This window comes from Phalacrocorax carbo, chromosome 9 (assembly GCF_963921805.1).
Source record: "Phalacrocorax carbo chromosome 9, bPhaCar2.1, whole genome shotgun sequence".
Taxonomy (NCBI): domain Eukaryota; kingdom Metazoa; phylum Chordata; class Aves; order Suliformes; family Phalacrocoracidae; genus Phalacrocorax; species Phalacrocorax carbo.
This window is the reverse complement of record NC_087521.1, coordinates 26,073,910-26,090,680: the sequence shown is the minus strand read 5'-3', so window position 1 is coordinate 26,090,680 and position 16,771 is coordinate 26,073,910. Positions and strand designations below refer to the sequence as shown.

Sequence of the window (16,771 nt, the reverse complement as noted above, 5' to 3'; positions counted from 1 at the left end):
ATTCTTTACAAGAATGATAAAGCATCTAGGAGTGACCGACACTGAGAATATAGAAACAGATGAGCAGGAAATCTTTTTGCAAGTGTTGTAATTATTTTTACAGGACAGCTGCTGTAGAAGCCTTTCAAATTTGCAAACTATTTTACACTGAAGCACACACATCTGAAAATACACCTTGGCACTTTTTTTCTTACAGGAAGGACCATGTTCTCCTTTTCAGGAAGTACCCACACGATAAGAAATAGGAAAAAAATCAGATGGGAATAGAATTCAGGAAAGAAATAAAGTTGCAATGCTGCTACTTTGGCATTTTGAACAGATTTAATTATTTTGTTAAGTATACTAGGTATGAAACCCATGTTTCATTCCTGCAAGAAACAACATCAGTCACATTTTCACAGGGATATGGCTAAAACAACAGAAACCACTTTTTTTCATGTTATAAAAGGGATTCCCAGAACAGCTTATTCATCAGCAATTTCCATATGGTCTGGGAATGTACACATTCAGCACACATGGAAATGTTACCATACATAAATTTATCAACCTTCAGAGTCTCCAAGACAGTAATTTTATTCAAATTTTGTTCTAGTAGCATAACTGGGAAGAAACGTATAAGCTTCAAGAACAGATTAACAATTTATAATATATACACAGTACTTAATATACTGAAGATATGACTGAAAGCAACAGCTAGTTTTCACTCAATACATTTAAGATGACCATTTTGCAAATTTAGTATTATAATTGCAAAACCCCTTACGGCCTTATAGAACAAATAAGGGGAGACAATACACTGACCACCAGAAGTCCTAAGTTACCAAAAATACTCTAGAACTTGTTTCAGTAAAAATGGCACACATCAGCAAGTTAAAAGCATTTATGTACAAGTAAGACCTGTTACATTGCATTTTTTCAGACTATTTCACTTTTTAATCCCAAACATTAAATGCTTAAAAATATTTCTGCTGAAATAAAAGTGATCTGCAATGTAAATTCTATCCATTAATTCAAGTGTAAGAAAAGGCATTCCAAATGAAATTATGAATAGAGTAAGCAGAAAGAAAAACAGCACTAAAAATTATGAAGCGACGACTTATTACATATTAAACAATAAAAGCTAATTAAAATGCATTTTAAAAGCACTATTACGGCACAGGATTCTATACTTTCAATATCGTGCTCGAACCTAATGGTGTTTTTCTGAACTGGCTATCTTCCACTGCCACCTGTTTTTTGTTCATTACTTGGAACAGGAAAAGCTGTTTTCCTGTTTCCTCTATTCCCAAATAAATCCTTAATTTTGAATTAACAAGTGCTCACATGTGCCCGCACACATGCGCATACTACGGTATCCTAAGGTAACACACACACCTCAGGGAACCAAGTATTCTAAATTGCAGATAAATTCTAAAATTAGCCAAAAGTGGTTATTTAAGAGGATGGGTAACATTTCTAATTAGAGATGTTGAAAGAAAGCATTTTTGTTGCTATGGCAACTTCCCATCTAGCAGTGATGACTCCAGTGTAATTCTAGCCCTGAATCACTGGCCAATTTATCCAGCAGATTTTCTCCTCCTTTCTACCATCAACCATGATCATCCCTGCTTTTCAGTCATGCTCCAGTCATTCAGACAGCACATACCAGAGAGCTGCCAAAACTGTTTCCAGTTCATTACTATTTGAATATTTGGCTACACAGCTGTACCCAGCGACCTCTGCCAGTAGCACTATGGTGCAACCACAAGAGAACTGGCCTCCAGGGCTTGCAGGTAACCAGCCCTTGGATAGGAGGGGGGCATTTGGGGAAAGTGAGTTAAGCCAGCTTAAGCTACACAGCTCAGCAGTCCTAACCACCCCTCTAAAAAGAAAGAAATTCAGACTAACAATTCTGCGTATTTGCTAACAACTTGAAGGTAACATACTTAACTTTCTATGGAGGTACAGTGCTCATTAGTTCAGATTAAAAAGCCAACCAAGCTCAGCTTCTTCCTCCCAGTAACAAACCAAACTACTTCAGAAACCACAACTCTGAGAATAACTGATGGACATTCTGCTACATCAATGAACAATTCAACTTATTAGATACCAGAAGAGTTAAACTACCGGTACATTTTTATAAATTATCTTCCTGTGACTAAAATAGGAAATACGTATTCTTCCCCTCATTCTGGCAAACAGCTCCCTCCTACCTAAATGTTTACATACTCAGACACGTTCAATTTCAAAAGTGCTGATAAATCCCTAAAAATGTGTACAGATTAGTCTGAAAAAATGTCAGATCAAGAATATGTTTCTTCAGATCATAATTAAAACAAGTTTTCGGATGAATTTTTTTTTAAAAAGCTAGAATTCTACATACTTTTATGAAGGTTAAGACAATCAGGACCAATGTGATTCTGACTTAACTTCTGCTTTTAACAACTGAAAAAGCAGTGTTTATGGCCTCAGTTCCCTTGAATAAGCTTAAAATGAATTCAAGATAGTAGAAGGCAGGGAGAAGAAGGTTTCTTGCCTGTCATGACAGTTCAGGATAGATAGTCCTTGCATCCCTTCTTCCCTTGAGTCCTCCTGCATCAAGCAGGATGTGGTACATCTTTTGTCTTAACATGGCTGTTTTGAGTAAAGATGGATGCTTCATCCCCTCAACTCATACACAGGCAAGAAAAGGTCAGAGCACAACACTAAGTTTTCAACCAGGGAAAGAAATATATGAGCAGACCAACCACATCTACAGTTACAGCCAATTTTTCTTTTTACATTAAACTGATCAAACAGCTCACGTGCCAGCTTTTATTTTTGGCCAGCCACCCAAGATGTAAGAGAGAGTACTGGGATCTGGGAGGAGGGTCAACCCTGCATCCCATATATGTCAGCAAGTCTTTCAGAAGACCCTATTCTTCCCTTTCTGATGAATACCAGGTTTTTGGGGAACTAAGTCACCAATTTTACCAAACACGGGCAACCAGAACTCTGTCTGACCTTCCCTTTCAAGGCACGCTCACTTATAGCTGAATCAGACCAAAGCACAAAGTCTTCTGCTCCACAAAATCAAGGCGGCTTCCAAGCCAAGCCTAGAGTACAGTCAACTCTATAACAATGCAGCAAGCTTTCATAATGCTTTCTAATATAAACTGATCAGAGCAGGGTAAGGATTTGAAGATGACAGTAAAATCACCTGGATGCGTCTGTCATTCAAGATTAAAAAACTGGATGGCTTACTAGTGACAAAAATCAGATAATCTCTTAAGCACAAGGCAAAAGAGATTCTCTCTGCCTGAAGAAAACATGGTGCTGAGCAGTATCCTAGATGGTGTTTCTTGACACAGTTCAGTAACACTAATCCACTATTTACTTCCAATGAGTATCACCACTGAATTCAAGGTTATATCAGTGTGTACACCATTCCAGGATGGCAGCAGCAAGCCACGTACCAGCAAGAACCCTAAAAAAAAAAAAACTCTGGATACAAGATCTGGAAAGGTGAACTTTGTACCAATTAACACATAATTAAGACTCCCTGTGAAATGTGGGTGCACAGAGGGGAAAGCACAGAACACTTTTTATGAGAATCATTATTCTGAATCTGAGAACAGAGGGAGAATGCTTGTATTAATGCAGAATTAATCCTTCCTTCTTTTCCTTTTGGTATAGTAAGTAGCCTCCATGGGTTTATTTTTCATTAAGATAAACAGACATCTGATCTACAGCACCCAGAAGAGCTTATTTCTTGCCAAGGCAGCCTCAGAAGGAGCTGTGAAAGCATTCTGGATTGTATTTGAAATATATTTAAAATTAAACTGAAATACAATTTACTGAAACTAGACAAAGAACATGAGAAAACATGAAAGGGACATTTACAACTTCATTTTCAAAACTGTATGAGGGCCCAGTATGTAATCAAAATAATTTGCCTAAGAGGTTGAGGCCCAATACATAATCAATATAATTAGGCTGAGAAGTTGAACTTAATTTAGTCTCTTGATATGAGAACTGAAATCAAAGATCAAGGAGTCAAAATGGGTGGAGAGCAGTTAAGAGCCTTCCATGCTGTTTCTCCCCCTCTGCAGTAACTTCAAAGCACTGTTAAAATCTCTGAACACTGCAGGAATCTTGAACTCTACCACAGGGCGCTCTCCTTTGCAGATCTTCATTTACTGCTCTGTTCTGGGGGTGGGAACAGAGACAGATTGTATCTGGCATATGGCCCAGTAGCCATCAACCTGGTAAATATATCCATAGCATACCTGCAGGAGGTAAGCCAGTGGCATTAGATTAGCAGCTGGGATCAAGGCAAATTGTTCAAGACAGCACGCTATGAGAAGAGCAGTATTTGTCAGCTGATTTCAATGCTGTGTTGTTAACACCACCAGTTCAACATGCCTTCCAACAGGACATCAGAATAAACTCTTGTTGTTATGGTAAAAAAAAGATATGGCTTGTCAGAGGTATCCAGAGAGCCTGAAGTAATTCTAGTTCATGCAAGTAGTACCCAATCATTGGTAAGGAGTTTGTTACGGAGCAACTAGCTACCATCTTTAACATCAAGATTTTCAATCAGCAGACACTCAGGGCAAACTATACAAAGCTTGATACAGATTCTTAATCATCTGGACACACAGAAGGGGCACAGATCCATAACCAACCCAGTTAAAAAAAAGCAGGGAAAGAACATGCTTGCTGGGTACCATTTTGGATGGCAAACAGTTCTGAGGTTTTCGCTTTGCTGAAGATTCTTGCTACTATGTCATTACTATTCACTAGTTTCACTGCCACAAGATTGTTTGGACAGACAATTTAGGAAAGAGCCTCTGGAGATGCAGCTTATAATGCTGAAGGCTTTGGTTGGTTTCACACAGACCGTAATTTAGATTTCTATTGTTTTTCCTCAACAATCCAGAATGATACCTGGATTGGCCTGCTGGAATGACCTTTGTAGCTGCCTTTCTAGCAAGCATGTTTATTTTAATTAAAGATTCTCTCAGTGGCTGAGATCCACTGTATAGTACAGTGGTAGTCTCTGTGTAACTTATTATGGTTTTCTTTGGTAAGATAGCAAGAACTGCCTCCTAAAGCTTTGAGTATCCATGTTATTATAATAATAAAAAAAGATTAACTTTTCAGCTGGGCAGTGATGACAGTTTATATATTTTAGCAAACTGTAATCAGAACTCACCAATTCACATTGTGGTACTTGTTTAGCAACTGTGATTTTGCGTTTACGTATAGCAATGCTACTGCTGTCTATTCTTGATGTCTGACTATGGAGTTCATTAGTGCTTTGTCAGAGACAACACAGAGTTTGTTGAATTGCATCAGTGACTGGGAAGTTCCCTAACAAGCAGTGAAGGTCATGTGATCCTCTTCATTGTGGAGGGGTACCCACGGTAAGTTTTACAGCCACACACCATTTTAGAAGACTGATCTACAACTTGCTGAAGTTCTTCCACCCTTCTTGCTGGGATTTATTTTTCATGACACAAAGCACTGCCTGTATTTCCTGTTAGCTGCTTACACACAGGGCTCAAATTTTATCTTCTGAAGAATTGTATCATCACAGCTTTGTGCAACGCACCGGACTTGCAACACATCAAACCAATCCTGAGAATTGCCAAAGATGTCTCAGCGCAGTGTAATTCATCCTTGACATTCTTGCACTGTAATTTTATATTCATAGTTAAAGATCAGCAGCATAAGGCGTGGTTTCCATTTGCTCCTTATAAACTTAGTTTTGTTTTAACTAGTTTACCCCAGGAACAAACGGACATTTGACTGCTTTCAGTCAGAGATCAGATCTGCAGCCTGAGGTTGTAGAGTACTGCCAAAGATGACAGGGTGCCCAGGCTCAGACTGTAAGCGGACTCGTGCTGCTTTGAGTTTGCTAAAACATCACCATCAGTGAGCGCCTGGTACTTCACAAACACACACAGCAAAACAACATTTGTTTCTTAATGCATCTTCTATAATGAAACTTCAAAGAAACAAATACCCCCAGAAAAGTAAAATTTGTTACCTGCAACCATCAGTTAGCTAATTAAATATTATTAAAACCAGATAATGCCCTAAGTATTATTTTGAAACATTTATATAAAACAGAGCTGAAGAATCTGAATAAATTACAGCCTGGCTTAAATTACTTTAGTTCTTTATTTTATTTATTGTACTTTCTCTCTAATCATCCTGAACCTCCCTTTTACTTTCAAAAAAACAACAAAAATACCATTGTGCTTTTTTTTAATATATATACACACACATATATATGTAAGATTCCCACATTTGAAGTTACACACACAAAAATAAACTCATCTCATTTGCTTTAAGCCCCAACTCCTACACTCTGCTGTAGATTTTAATTAAAGCTACTGCTACTGATGAGCAACGGCTACTGTACATGTGGCTTTACCGATGACGTCTGTACTCTTGTGCTCCCTGATCCATTCATAATGGCTTCTCACTTCACATACTCATATAGAAACCTATTTTGCTTCGCCCCCTGCCCCCAATTTGGTATTTGCATTAGATACTATATAAAAGAGTTAGTCTGTTACAAGGTTCCTGAGCATTTTAGTATTATAACAATAACCGGACCCACTTTCTAAAGAACTGTTACACCAAATCATTTAATCTTTGGCTCTCATCATGCTTTTATTTTACATGTCACTAGAAAAGTTTACTTTTCAGTACTCCAGGCTGCTAAACTGAGCAGTGATGAGGAAGCATAATGAATTATAGTCACTACAGAGGTGTAGCGAGTGATAATTTTGGCAGTCATCTTCTAAGAATTATATTCAGGAACAGAGCAGGATTATTTTCCTAGAATTTTGGGTTTTTTTAATTGGCCCTGTAAGCCTGTTGGAAGAAGATGACAAAACACACAAAAAAAATCAAAGCCTGCCATCCCACTTATAGATTTACAAATTTATTCTGACTTCAAATGAAATTGAGGGAAAAACACCATACACAATTTAATGTTTAAAAAGTCAGTGAACATATGGATGGATTCAACAGCTACCTGGTTTTTCTTACTATTTGTATTCTCTATGGAATAGCTATATTAATAATTCTGTGTTATACACATGCATTAATGAACACCTCTCAAAGTTTAAGGAGCAGTCTTATGAAAAAAACTTAAGATAAGCAATTTGAAACAAAGGATGAAAAGGATGTTTTCAGTTTACAAACTATCAATATGCATATTTCTGAAGACCGCTTTGCTCCTTTTGATTAGAACAGCCTTTGCCTTCATTGCTGTGTTTCCATTTAGGAAGGATTCAGAGAGTTTAAATGCATGATTAGGAAGTAGAGGATAGCAAGTACTAAAACAAACCACAAACCAAAGACCTCACACATCATATGTTACACAAGTAGTTGTCAGCCTTGTGTAAGAACTAGAAGGAGACAGGATCCTGTTTTCAGAAGCCTCTCCTTTTAGGTAACAAAATACTCATATACAGTAGGGTTTGGTATATGCTTTAATCAATTAATTTTAAAAGCATAATATTAAAGTTACATAACATGCATGGTTGAGGTACCCTCTTTCATTAATCAGTATTAAGATATATTTGCACTGGATGCAGAAGGAAATTCCAACTCCCAAAAACAAAAATGCAAGATGTCAATAAAAACTGGAAATAGGAAATTACAGAAGTTAAAAACAAATAAAAAATTGCATTGCTTCCTTAAGAGTAACACAAAGTGCATCCTTCTAGTCAGCAAATAGCACCTCATTTAGCACTAAGGGTGTAGTCACTTGCTACACCTAAGTATTTTTTAATAGTTATATCAACCCATTAAAAAATTCCCTCTAGGAAAGAAAATCAGAACCGCAAGCCATGAACAAAAATTAGTTTTAACATTAATTTTTTTAAAGAAGTTGGCACACCAGTTTGAAGACAAAAACAGCAACAAAAAAGCCCACAGACTTCACTTACATAGCTGATACAAGACAAAATCCATCCTGATTTTATATGCAGTTTTGGTTTAAAGTCCTGTTTTGCTAATGATAGAAGTAAAACCCCGAGCCAAGAGCCCTAGAAAGCTTCAGAAAACAGAAGGCCTAGCACTGTCCATTTATAGTCACTCTGCAATTCAAACCTGAGAGGACTAGCTGTTCAGAATTTCAATTTTACTCATATTATGAAATATCTGCCTTCTTCCAAATGAAAGATGACCAATTTCCAAAAAAATAAAAAAATATCTACTGCATGAGACTGACTCATGGGAACACTGGCTACTCCGCCTATCAGTCCAGCTGGGACGTATTACTGACTACACACCAAAGAAACAGCTAGGTTTGTTATGAGCTGTTTTATGTTATAAATAAATTAATACTTAACTTCAGGCATTTAATTAAAAAAGATAAATGCAATTTATGCTACATAGATATTTACAAAATATCTATATTTTCTATGAAGAACAACAAATACAGAAGAATCTTTATAACTCAAAGATGCTGAAATCAATGAAACCAAAAATGCCATTCCACAAAGTGAGAGTTTGCCCATCTAACAATAATAATGTAAGAGAGCTTAAATGACAGCTGCTTTATGTAAGCGACATTAAATATATATATGCACACACCAAATCACATACAAATACAAGTCAGCATACTAAACAATTAGAACAGGATCATCTCAGCGGATTGCAAGAAAGTTCTGTGGCAAGAAAATATTTCCAGAAATTATTTAGCAGCAGTCCTAGTCCTAATACATGTGAACAAAGCAGGGAAGACAACCCCAGAACTTTTAGAAAGGTATTCTCCCCTCCACCCAAACCTCATGATCCTCTGCAGTAGTCCCTAATGAGTTGCCTAATAAGTACTTGACTGTGCTAAGACTTTCAAGTATGATTTTAAAAATTCTGAAGTAGAAAAATCTAGTCACAAGCTAGACACTGTATAACAGTCTCAATACACCATCTTCAAGTTCAGATCAGGTTTGTTTCTTAGGGTTACTAATAACTAGGACAGCACCTTAAATAGCATCACAAACAGGAAACATGAGAAAAATAAGCAACAGTATATAGAAAACACACAGCTTTCTAAATAACTTGCTGCTACTGATCACAGGAACCTGTTAATGCAAAAAATGCTGGATTTATTTGTTTTGTCTCTTTTTAGTTTTCCTTCTAACATACTTCTACATGTAGAAGGATACTTCTACACGTGATATATGCTAAGAAACCCACATAAAACCATCAATGCTACTTCTACTCCCTGTCCCTTTCAAAATTTATTATTTTTAAGGTAAGTGGCAATCACATGTGCCCATATAATCAGTAATCAGTGGAAGTAGTAATAAGAATACCGATAGTCTTTCCCCACTGTGTGCTGGCTAATATAGGAAAGGTGATCACAAGAGACCAGAGAGCCACCTCTCAGGGTTCTTTCAGACAGATGAAAATCCTTACTTTTGCTGATGTATTTTAAAGACAGCCCATTAACGAGAGATTCCTGTAATTTCATTACCATTCCCCAAAAATATTACCACTATGTTGAATAGCTTAAGAAATTATTTTTTAGATTAAAGTCTCTACAAAGCAGGGAAGAAAAACATCTGAAACAAAGACTGACAAATTTTCTGCACTGGGAAGCTATCACCAGTGTTTAATAAACCTACTGAAAAGTGATGGCTGAGACACAGTGGCAGGACAGAAGCATGGATCAGTACTTAAGAAACCTTTTATTTTTTAAATTGGTTTCAACAGTGATTATAGCCTGACGTTAGCAACACATGCTGTCAATAAATCAAGCAATTTCTTGCATAGCAAGAAAACTGGCTAATGCAGTTTGTATTTTATGACATTTTGATTTGTCTGTATTTAATAAAAACACCTTTAAAGTAGAAAGAACCAACCAGAGCAGCACATGGAAATGAGATAATTCACACAAACACACACTCTTCAAACCACATTCATCTTCCGTTTGCTGTTATGCATGACAGGAGAACTTGAAGAAAGAGTTATGATTTCTGTCTCATTTGTTGGAAGTGACACATTACTTTCTTAAACAACAAAAGTAGTCTTTCCCTTCTGCATACTACTCAGCACCTAGATTCAAAACCAATACAATTTTAAATTTAGAAGTTTCATGTCTTCTTAAACCAGTCCAGCTAGACTTGGAAGATGCTATCACTCCTGGACACCTACTACTGCCTTGGGTGGAAGGTTACCAGCTACTTCTGACCCTTCCATCCCCAGGTGAGCCACAACAGTGAATTGCCCAAGTGCTCCTAGACCACTGCAGTGATTGGTGAAGAGTGCAAGTTTTAGCACATGCATTCCCACTGGCAAACAGACCAAAATAACAGCCTACAGGGTTGAAATTTTAACTTCCTTCCCCTGCGGTTGTATTTGAAAACTACTGTTGAAGTACTGCAAGAAACACTGGAATTATTAGAAGCGTTAGGGTTTGCTAGAGATGGAAAAAGGTAACGTTTCTCAACAATCATTAACTATGACCAAGCCACCCCTCTCTAAAGAAATTAGACTGATTGTAAGTTACTACTGCCTTGACTCAAAAGGAGACCTCCACACCCCTGTGACAAAACAGAGCTCTACAACAAAGCTTATCCATGAGGCAAGTAACTTCCGCAAAGGCCAGTTAGGTCACAGGGAATATGTCCACAAGTTACTAAGCACTGGCATAGCCAAGCCCCACACCCAGGCATTTTTTTTTTTGTTACTTGTTTGTGTTCTGAGTATGAGCACTGGTAAACAAACCCCTCAAGTATTTTACCAGAGTAGAGACACTGCTCCCACACAGAGGAAAACCAATACACAACAGATTAAGTCTTTGTGCACAACCTGAAAACACTAATATCCTAGACTAATTACTGAAATAAGATGTTAAACAAATAGATTTGATTGTTCTGGCAACTATTTAGCCTAATTCTTTAATGTTTACTAGCAGGTTACAAACTAAAGTTAGATGGGAGCTTACTCATTAGCTCTTTTCTTAAGTGTTCAGAGAGTGAACAATACATGAAACTGGAATAATTGCATTAGGGCATATAACAACAAGGTGTCCTCACCTCATGCATACTGTGCATTTCTGGTACCTCCCTCACAAAAAGGAGGGCAGAACACAGAAACAGAGAAGGACAGTCAAAGTAATGGAAGCCCTTCCAGCTAGGGGAGATTAAGCAAGTCTTGGGGGGGGGGGGGGGGGGGGGAGTACAGATGACAATATAAAAAGACAATTAAATCATTAATAATATGAAAACAATTTTACACAATACTTCAGCTATGCAACCTTCTAAGCCACATATTGGCTTGAAGAAAAGCATACCAGGATGGAAGACCATACATCTACTTTGTTTCTGAATCTTTCTTCCTACGTGTCAGCTACTAACCACACAACAAATACAAAGCAACACAGACCTCTCTCCTTACATAGCATGGCTCTTTCCATATTACATCAAGGAACCAAGGCACAGGTAATGCAAGAAGAATCATGCTGCAGTCTTTCCCCTAAACATCTGTTGGGTGGGAATGCTGGAGACAGGAAAATAGGCAAGATGGACCTTGCTTTCAAAGAACTACAATGGGATTTCTTTGAGATTTAAAGGAAGAGGACTTCAGTAGGTCACCTGTGTGCTGCAGCTACTATTTAGTACTTCTCCAAGTACTACATGCTTATGGGCTATTGCTGAAATTCCCAAACTGAGCCAAACATCAGCTTAATCCACTTTCACCCCCTTTTAGCATGGGCATCCTGACCCGGCATACCAGGTATCATTTCAATCTCTTTTCAAACTTGCTGTACAGCCTCAGTCAACTGAAATCTGGTTTCTGTGACTGCAAGACAGGGAAAACACTTGTTCATTTTTGTAAATATTAAGATCTGTTGTACTTTTTTATCTACAGGAGTCCAAAGCATCATGAATTTAGTTAAGTGCTATAAAAATGTCTATAAATAAAGTATTTGTGGGATGCTGCTGCTTGTGCTGTCCCTGTTCTTTGAATAGCAGACAGTTTCTAGTCTTTACAGTCTGTCATTTGCATTAAATGCATATGCATTAAATGCATTCTGAGAAAAAAAGATAATGAAATAAACCAGCATATTTCCAAATCTACTGATAGCCTAGGAGATTTTTTTAAAAGCCATATTAAAACACACGTACAAGGGAATTGAAGACAATCTCCTTTAAAGAAAAAAACCAAACAAACCCTAAAAATGTATTAATGTGTTCCAGAATATTTCTATATTTACTAATCTTCACTATGTTAACAAATAGCCTTACTGCTCATATAAACACCAGCTAACATACATCATGATTACAGCCAGCCACATTAGAATGCTAAGTCTACATTACTATTTGGGTGCAATTATTCTATTAATTAAGTTAATGAGTCAAGCACTGAGGTGTTCAAAATTGTATGGAGACTAAATAATGCCCACCGGGAATGGCAATCCTAGTGTAAGTGCCAGTCACATTCCCAGTCCCTTTCTCATTCTGCCTCTACTCACATATAATTATCACAGGTAACATATGTAAACTGTACATTTCATTCGGAATTCAACCTGAAAGGACAACTGAAAAAGGAAAACGCATGAACACTACAACATATTCTCCTGTTGAGATTCATATCTCTCACATTTTAAGTTAAAAAAAGCTAGACCTGCAAACACAGGAAGGAATTACAAAGAAAACTGCATATATGTTTTCAGTTAACATTTAAAGCTCTCCACTAATTAACTACAGGAGCTTTACACTCTACCTTGAAGTACAAAGAAGGAATAAGAAAATCAGTTTTGCTCTCAGCAGCTTGTAATTCAGAAGCTTGAGAAAACCAGTCAACAAATGTACAGCAAAGATGCTGATAATGACGAGCCCTACAACTGCACAGGAACTAAAATTACAGCCAATAAGTAATACTCCATTTAATGTCACAGCAATATACTGTAAGGAGAGGACACATCACAATAAAGTGCATCTACTTACACCACTATAAACTTCTACATTGATACACTTCTTACCTCTTTTTAAGAGCTTTCCTAGTAGCTAAGATCCCTGGTGGTAGCTAGGTTCCCTCCACCAACACTCAATCACTCCTATCTGAATTTGCCAAACTAAACTTTTATTTTTCTTATTAATTTGACAGTAGCATGCACCTTTCTGCATAACAAACATATGAAAACTCACTGGAGTGCATCAGGAAGAGTATACTAAATATTCCCACCCACCTATCTCCAACAGTCATTTCAGGGAGGGAAAAACAGTAAAGCTGGATGGGCATTTTGTTCTCAAACATTATCTTTCAGTATCAAGACCTGTAATTTAGAGGCTGAAATACATAAGCTTTTCTGTGTGGCATTTTACATTCAGTCTGGTATGAACATTTTAAAGGAAATTTCATAATCCACCTAAACAGTGGATTTTCAGATGAAGCAAATGTATTCATTCTGAGTTTCTGGATTAATGTGGGGAAGGGAGTGAATAATGATTTAATTGACCCCTTTCAAGTCACTGCACCTTGCTGGTGGGCAAAACAGAGAGCAATGCAGAAGGAAAAAAGAATTAGAATCAACAACAGAATAATCAGTCAAAAGTGGAACACTCCATTGCAGACCTATAAAAAGAAATCACACGACAAAACAACTGGCAGCCTTTGATTAAGCCTAAGGTCTCCTGACAATATAACAGACTACTGACACTTAACTGACATGCCAACATTGGCAGTTTGAGAGAAGAGAGCTCTGGGAATTACAGAGAACGATAAAAATTGCAGTGAGAAACTAGAAGACAGGTCCAAACCCTTACAATAAGACTAGAAAATAAAATGCCTCATAACCAAAAAGGAAATAGATGAATATTTAAGACTGTAGCAAGCAAGTACATATTTATTTACTCCAAATAAAATTAACTTCCTCAAAAGCATCTTAAGTTGTAAAAACACTTTTTGTCAAATACCAGGGCAGCAGTTCCATGACCACCTGTCATGTAAAATTATAACCATCTAGAAAGACTTAAAACACTTCAAAAGTCATGACAAATTTGCCTGAAAAAAACCCTACATAGTTCAGTAATACTTACCTCATGTTCTTGGTTATCTTGTCCATCTTTGCCGCTTTTTCCACTCTTGGCTGATTTTGCAGGTTCCTTCAAAAAAAAGTTTGCAGTCTGAGTTACTTTGAAAGGGAGATCTAGATAGATTTTCAAGTCAAGAAATTAAGGGTTTTTTTAGACACTCACTAAAAGTATTAAAACTGATGGGACAAAATTGGTATTTATATTGGAAGTTGTTAATTCTGTAATATCAGTCTCTACAAAGCTGCTTTAAACACTTTTCATCTGCAAAAGGATTTAAAAATTTTATTTATGCCTCAAAGTTTACCCATAATATATATATAAATATAAGCTTTCATATAGGTAAACAGGCAGGGACAAAGAATGCAAGTGATTCGAACCATGTCTAAGAACTTGCCCTTATTGTCTTTGGTTTTTAGCTTCAGAAATATTTATATTTAGTTTAGCTTCGAAACTAGCGTCAGTGCAATATCCATTTTACACTTGATTATTTTGTTTGTTCTAGGGGCTAGAATATTTAGTACTACAAGTAGGTCCACAATTCAAATTTCTCCCTCCCAGCATCGTACTTAACTTATGCCCTTCACCCATCTTTGAGATTTGCTATTCTCAGAAAACTATCAGAGAGTTTAAATACTTTTAATATCAAATGTGGCAAAGATATTGGGGAAAAAAAAATTAAACAAACCCCCACAAACCACAACACCCAGCCTCCCAACATCTAATTTTAACATGATTTTGAAAAACTGAAAGACAAGAAGTCAGCCAAACAGAACAGATCTGGGAGGACAGCAGCTGGATGAGGCTGTCTCTGACTTCCACTCATATGGCTAATTGCCTATCATATAAAATAAAGTGCCATCCGGTTAACTTTCTGTTGGATTGTTAAGTTTTCTGCGAACATTACTCGTGCAAGCCCCTTTCGTGCCTGCCAAACAAATCACCCCCGGGAGCACTGGGGAAACTGCGGCAAACTGGGGCCAAAGCTCGACCCTCTCCCATTGTCAGGAAAAGGAGGTAAAAAGATTTCGCGTGGCGATTAGTGCTCCTTGAGTGCTTACGGCCATCCCCCAAGCACAACTCAGCTGCAGCCGTGAAACTTCCCGGGACGGAGCAAGCAGCTGTGGGGCAGAAACACCTCACCCGCCCCAAGCCCTGCCGCCGTGAAACACACCCCTCCCTCCCCACCCTTCCCCGACACAGCCGGGCCAGCCCCGATGTAAGACACCCCCCCGGCTCACCCTTCCGCCAGGCACGGCGGAGGACGCGTTTCCCCTCCCCTCCCTCCAGCACTCCCCCGCACGCCAGAACCGCGGCCTCCCGCCCCCGGCGCCCTCCCCGCGGCTGCCCCCAACTCCTCCGCGCCCCCGCTCCGGCGGGGCGGGCCCCAGGGGCCCGGCGGGACGGCAACGGGGTCGCCCCCCACAGCGCTCCTCGGCTTAGGCCCCGCCGGAGCTGCCCCCTTCCCGGCGCCCGGAGGAACGTGGGGGGTCCCGGCGTACAGCAGGGAGGGGAGGGAAAGGGGCCGCCCCCCGCCCTGCCCACCCCCAGCGCCGGGGAGCGCCCCGCCAGCCCCCGCGGCGCAGGGCACTGCTCTCCGCTGCCGCCGCCCCCGACACCCTGCCGTGCTCTGCCCCAGGCCACTCCTCCCCGCGGGGCCTGCGCCCCACAGCCTCCCCGCGCGGCCCGGGCGCACTCGCCACCCCACCGACTCACTTTCTCCTTCTTGTTTTTATTCGGCATGGCCGCCCCACGCCCCGCGGCCGGAGAGGCGCAGCCCCCGGCGGCCCGGCCCCGCTCCGCGCCCGCCCCGCGCTGCCGCCGCCGCCGCTGCCGCTCCCCCCGTTCTCGGCGACGGCAGCGGCCTCGGCTGGGCTCGGCTCCGCTCGGCTAGACTCGGCTCAGCCCACCCTCCTCCGCCCGCCGGCAGCGGGCCGCTGCCGCCTCCCTATTGGCTGTTTCCGTCACGTGAGCCTCAGCGTCCGTAGCGTCACCTCGTAGGCGGGGCTGGCGGAGGCTTCCCGCCCCTCACGCCCCCGAGCGGCGGCGGCGGCGGGGGTGCCGGGCCCGGGGCTCCCTCTGTTCGGCCCGGGCTGTGGGGCGGGTACCCTGCCTCCAGCCACGCCTCGGGGCGGGGCACCGCGGGCTGCGCGGTTCCGCCCCCTCGCCCCGATCCCGTCCCCTCTCTGAGGGGAAGCAGGGAGGCGGGCTGTGGTGTCTGCAGCGCCCCGGGCTCCCGGCGGGCTCTATCTCGGCCGGTGGTGCCCCGTGGGACGTGAGAGGTCCCTGCAGCCCCCCCGAGCCCGAGTTGCCCACCGGAGCCCGTGCCTGAGTGAGGGGTCTGGGCTCCGCCGTGGGGAACGCAGGGGAAGCGGGACGGCCGTGCGGGTCTGGCTGCCGGGCACTGGGGAGCGGCAAATGTATGAGGAAGGGAAACACCCCCCCCCCCCAATATAGGGCACACCTGCAGCGTGCTGGCCCTCTCATAGACATCCAGTGCGGCCATCACCAGTGTGAGGACTTCAATATATGCTCGCAGTATATGGATAAGGAAAAGGTGAGCTTTGCATAGTTGCAGCCTGATTTTATAGTAGTTACCTTTATCCCTTGATTGTTTTTAAAAGCCTGGGTGTAGATGTGTTTGTTTTCACGAAGCCCACCTATACCAGAGATCTTTTTTTTTCAAACAAATTGCTCTTTAATCTTCAAAAGCCAGAATGCAAACATCAGAACAATCTTCT

The 16,771-nt window shown here is 40.5% G+C and overlaps 1 protein-coding gene across 1 annotated transcript in view; it reads right to left on the bottom strand.

Annotated features, from left to right (window-relative positions):
• PPP2R5C (protein phosphatase 2 regulatory subunit B'gamma) overlaps positions 1 to 15,946 on the bottom strand; it is an 89,774-nt gene extending 73,828 nt beyond the window's left edge. Inside the window, exons 1-2 of the mRNA XM_064460782.1 lie at positions 15,747 to 15,946; positions 14,037 to 14,102 (exon numbers count right to left, since the gene is read on the bottom strand). Of these exons, the coding sequence (XP_064316852.1) occupies positions 14,037 to 14,102; positions 15,747 to 15,773 (93 nt within the window). The 5' untranslated portion in view covers positions 15,774 to 15,946. The remainder of the gene's footprint in view (positions 1 to 14,036; positions 14,103 to 15,746) is intronic.
• Between the last annotated feature and the right edge of the window lie 825 nt (positions 15,947 to 16,771).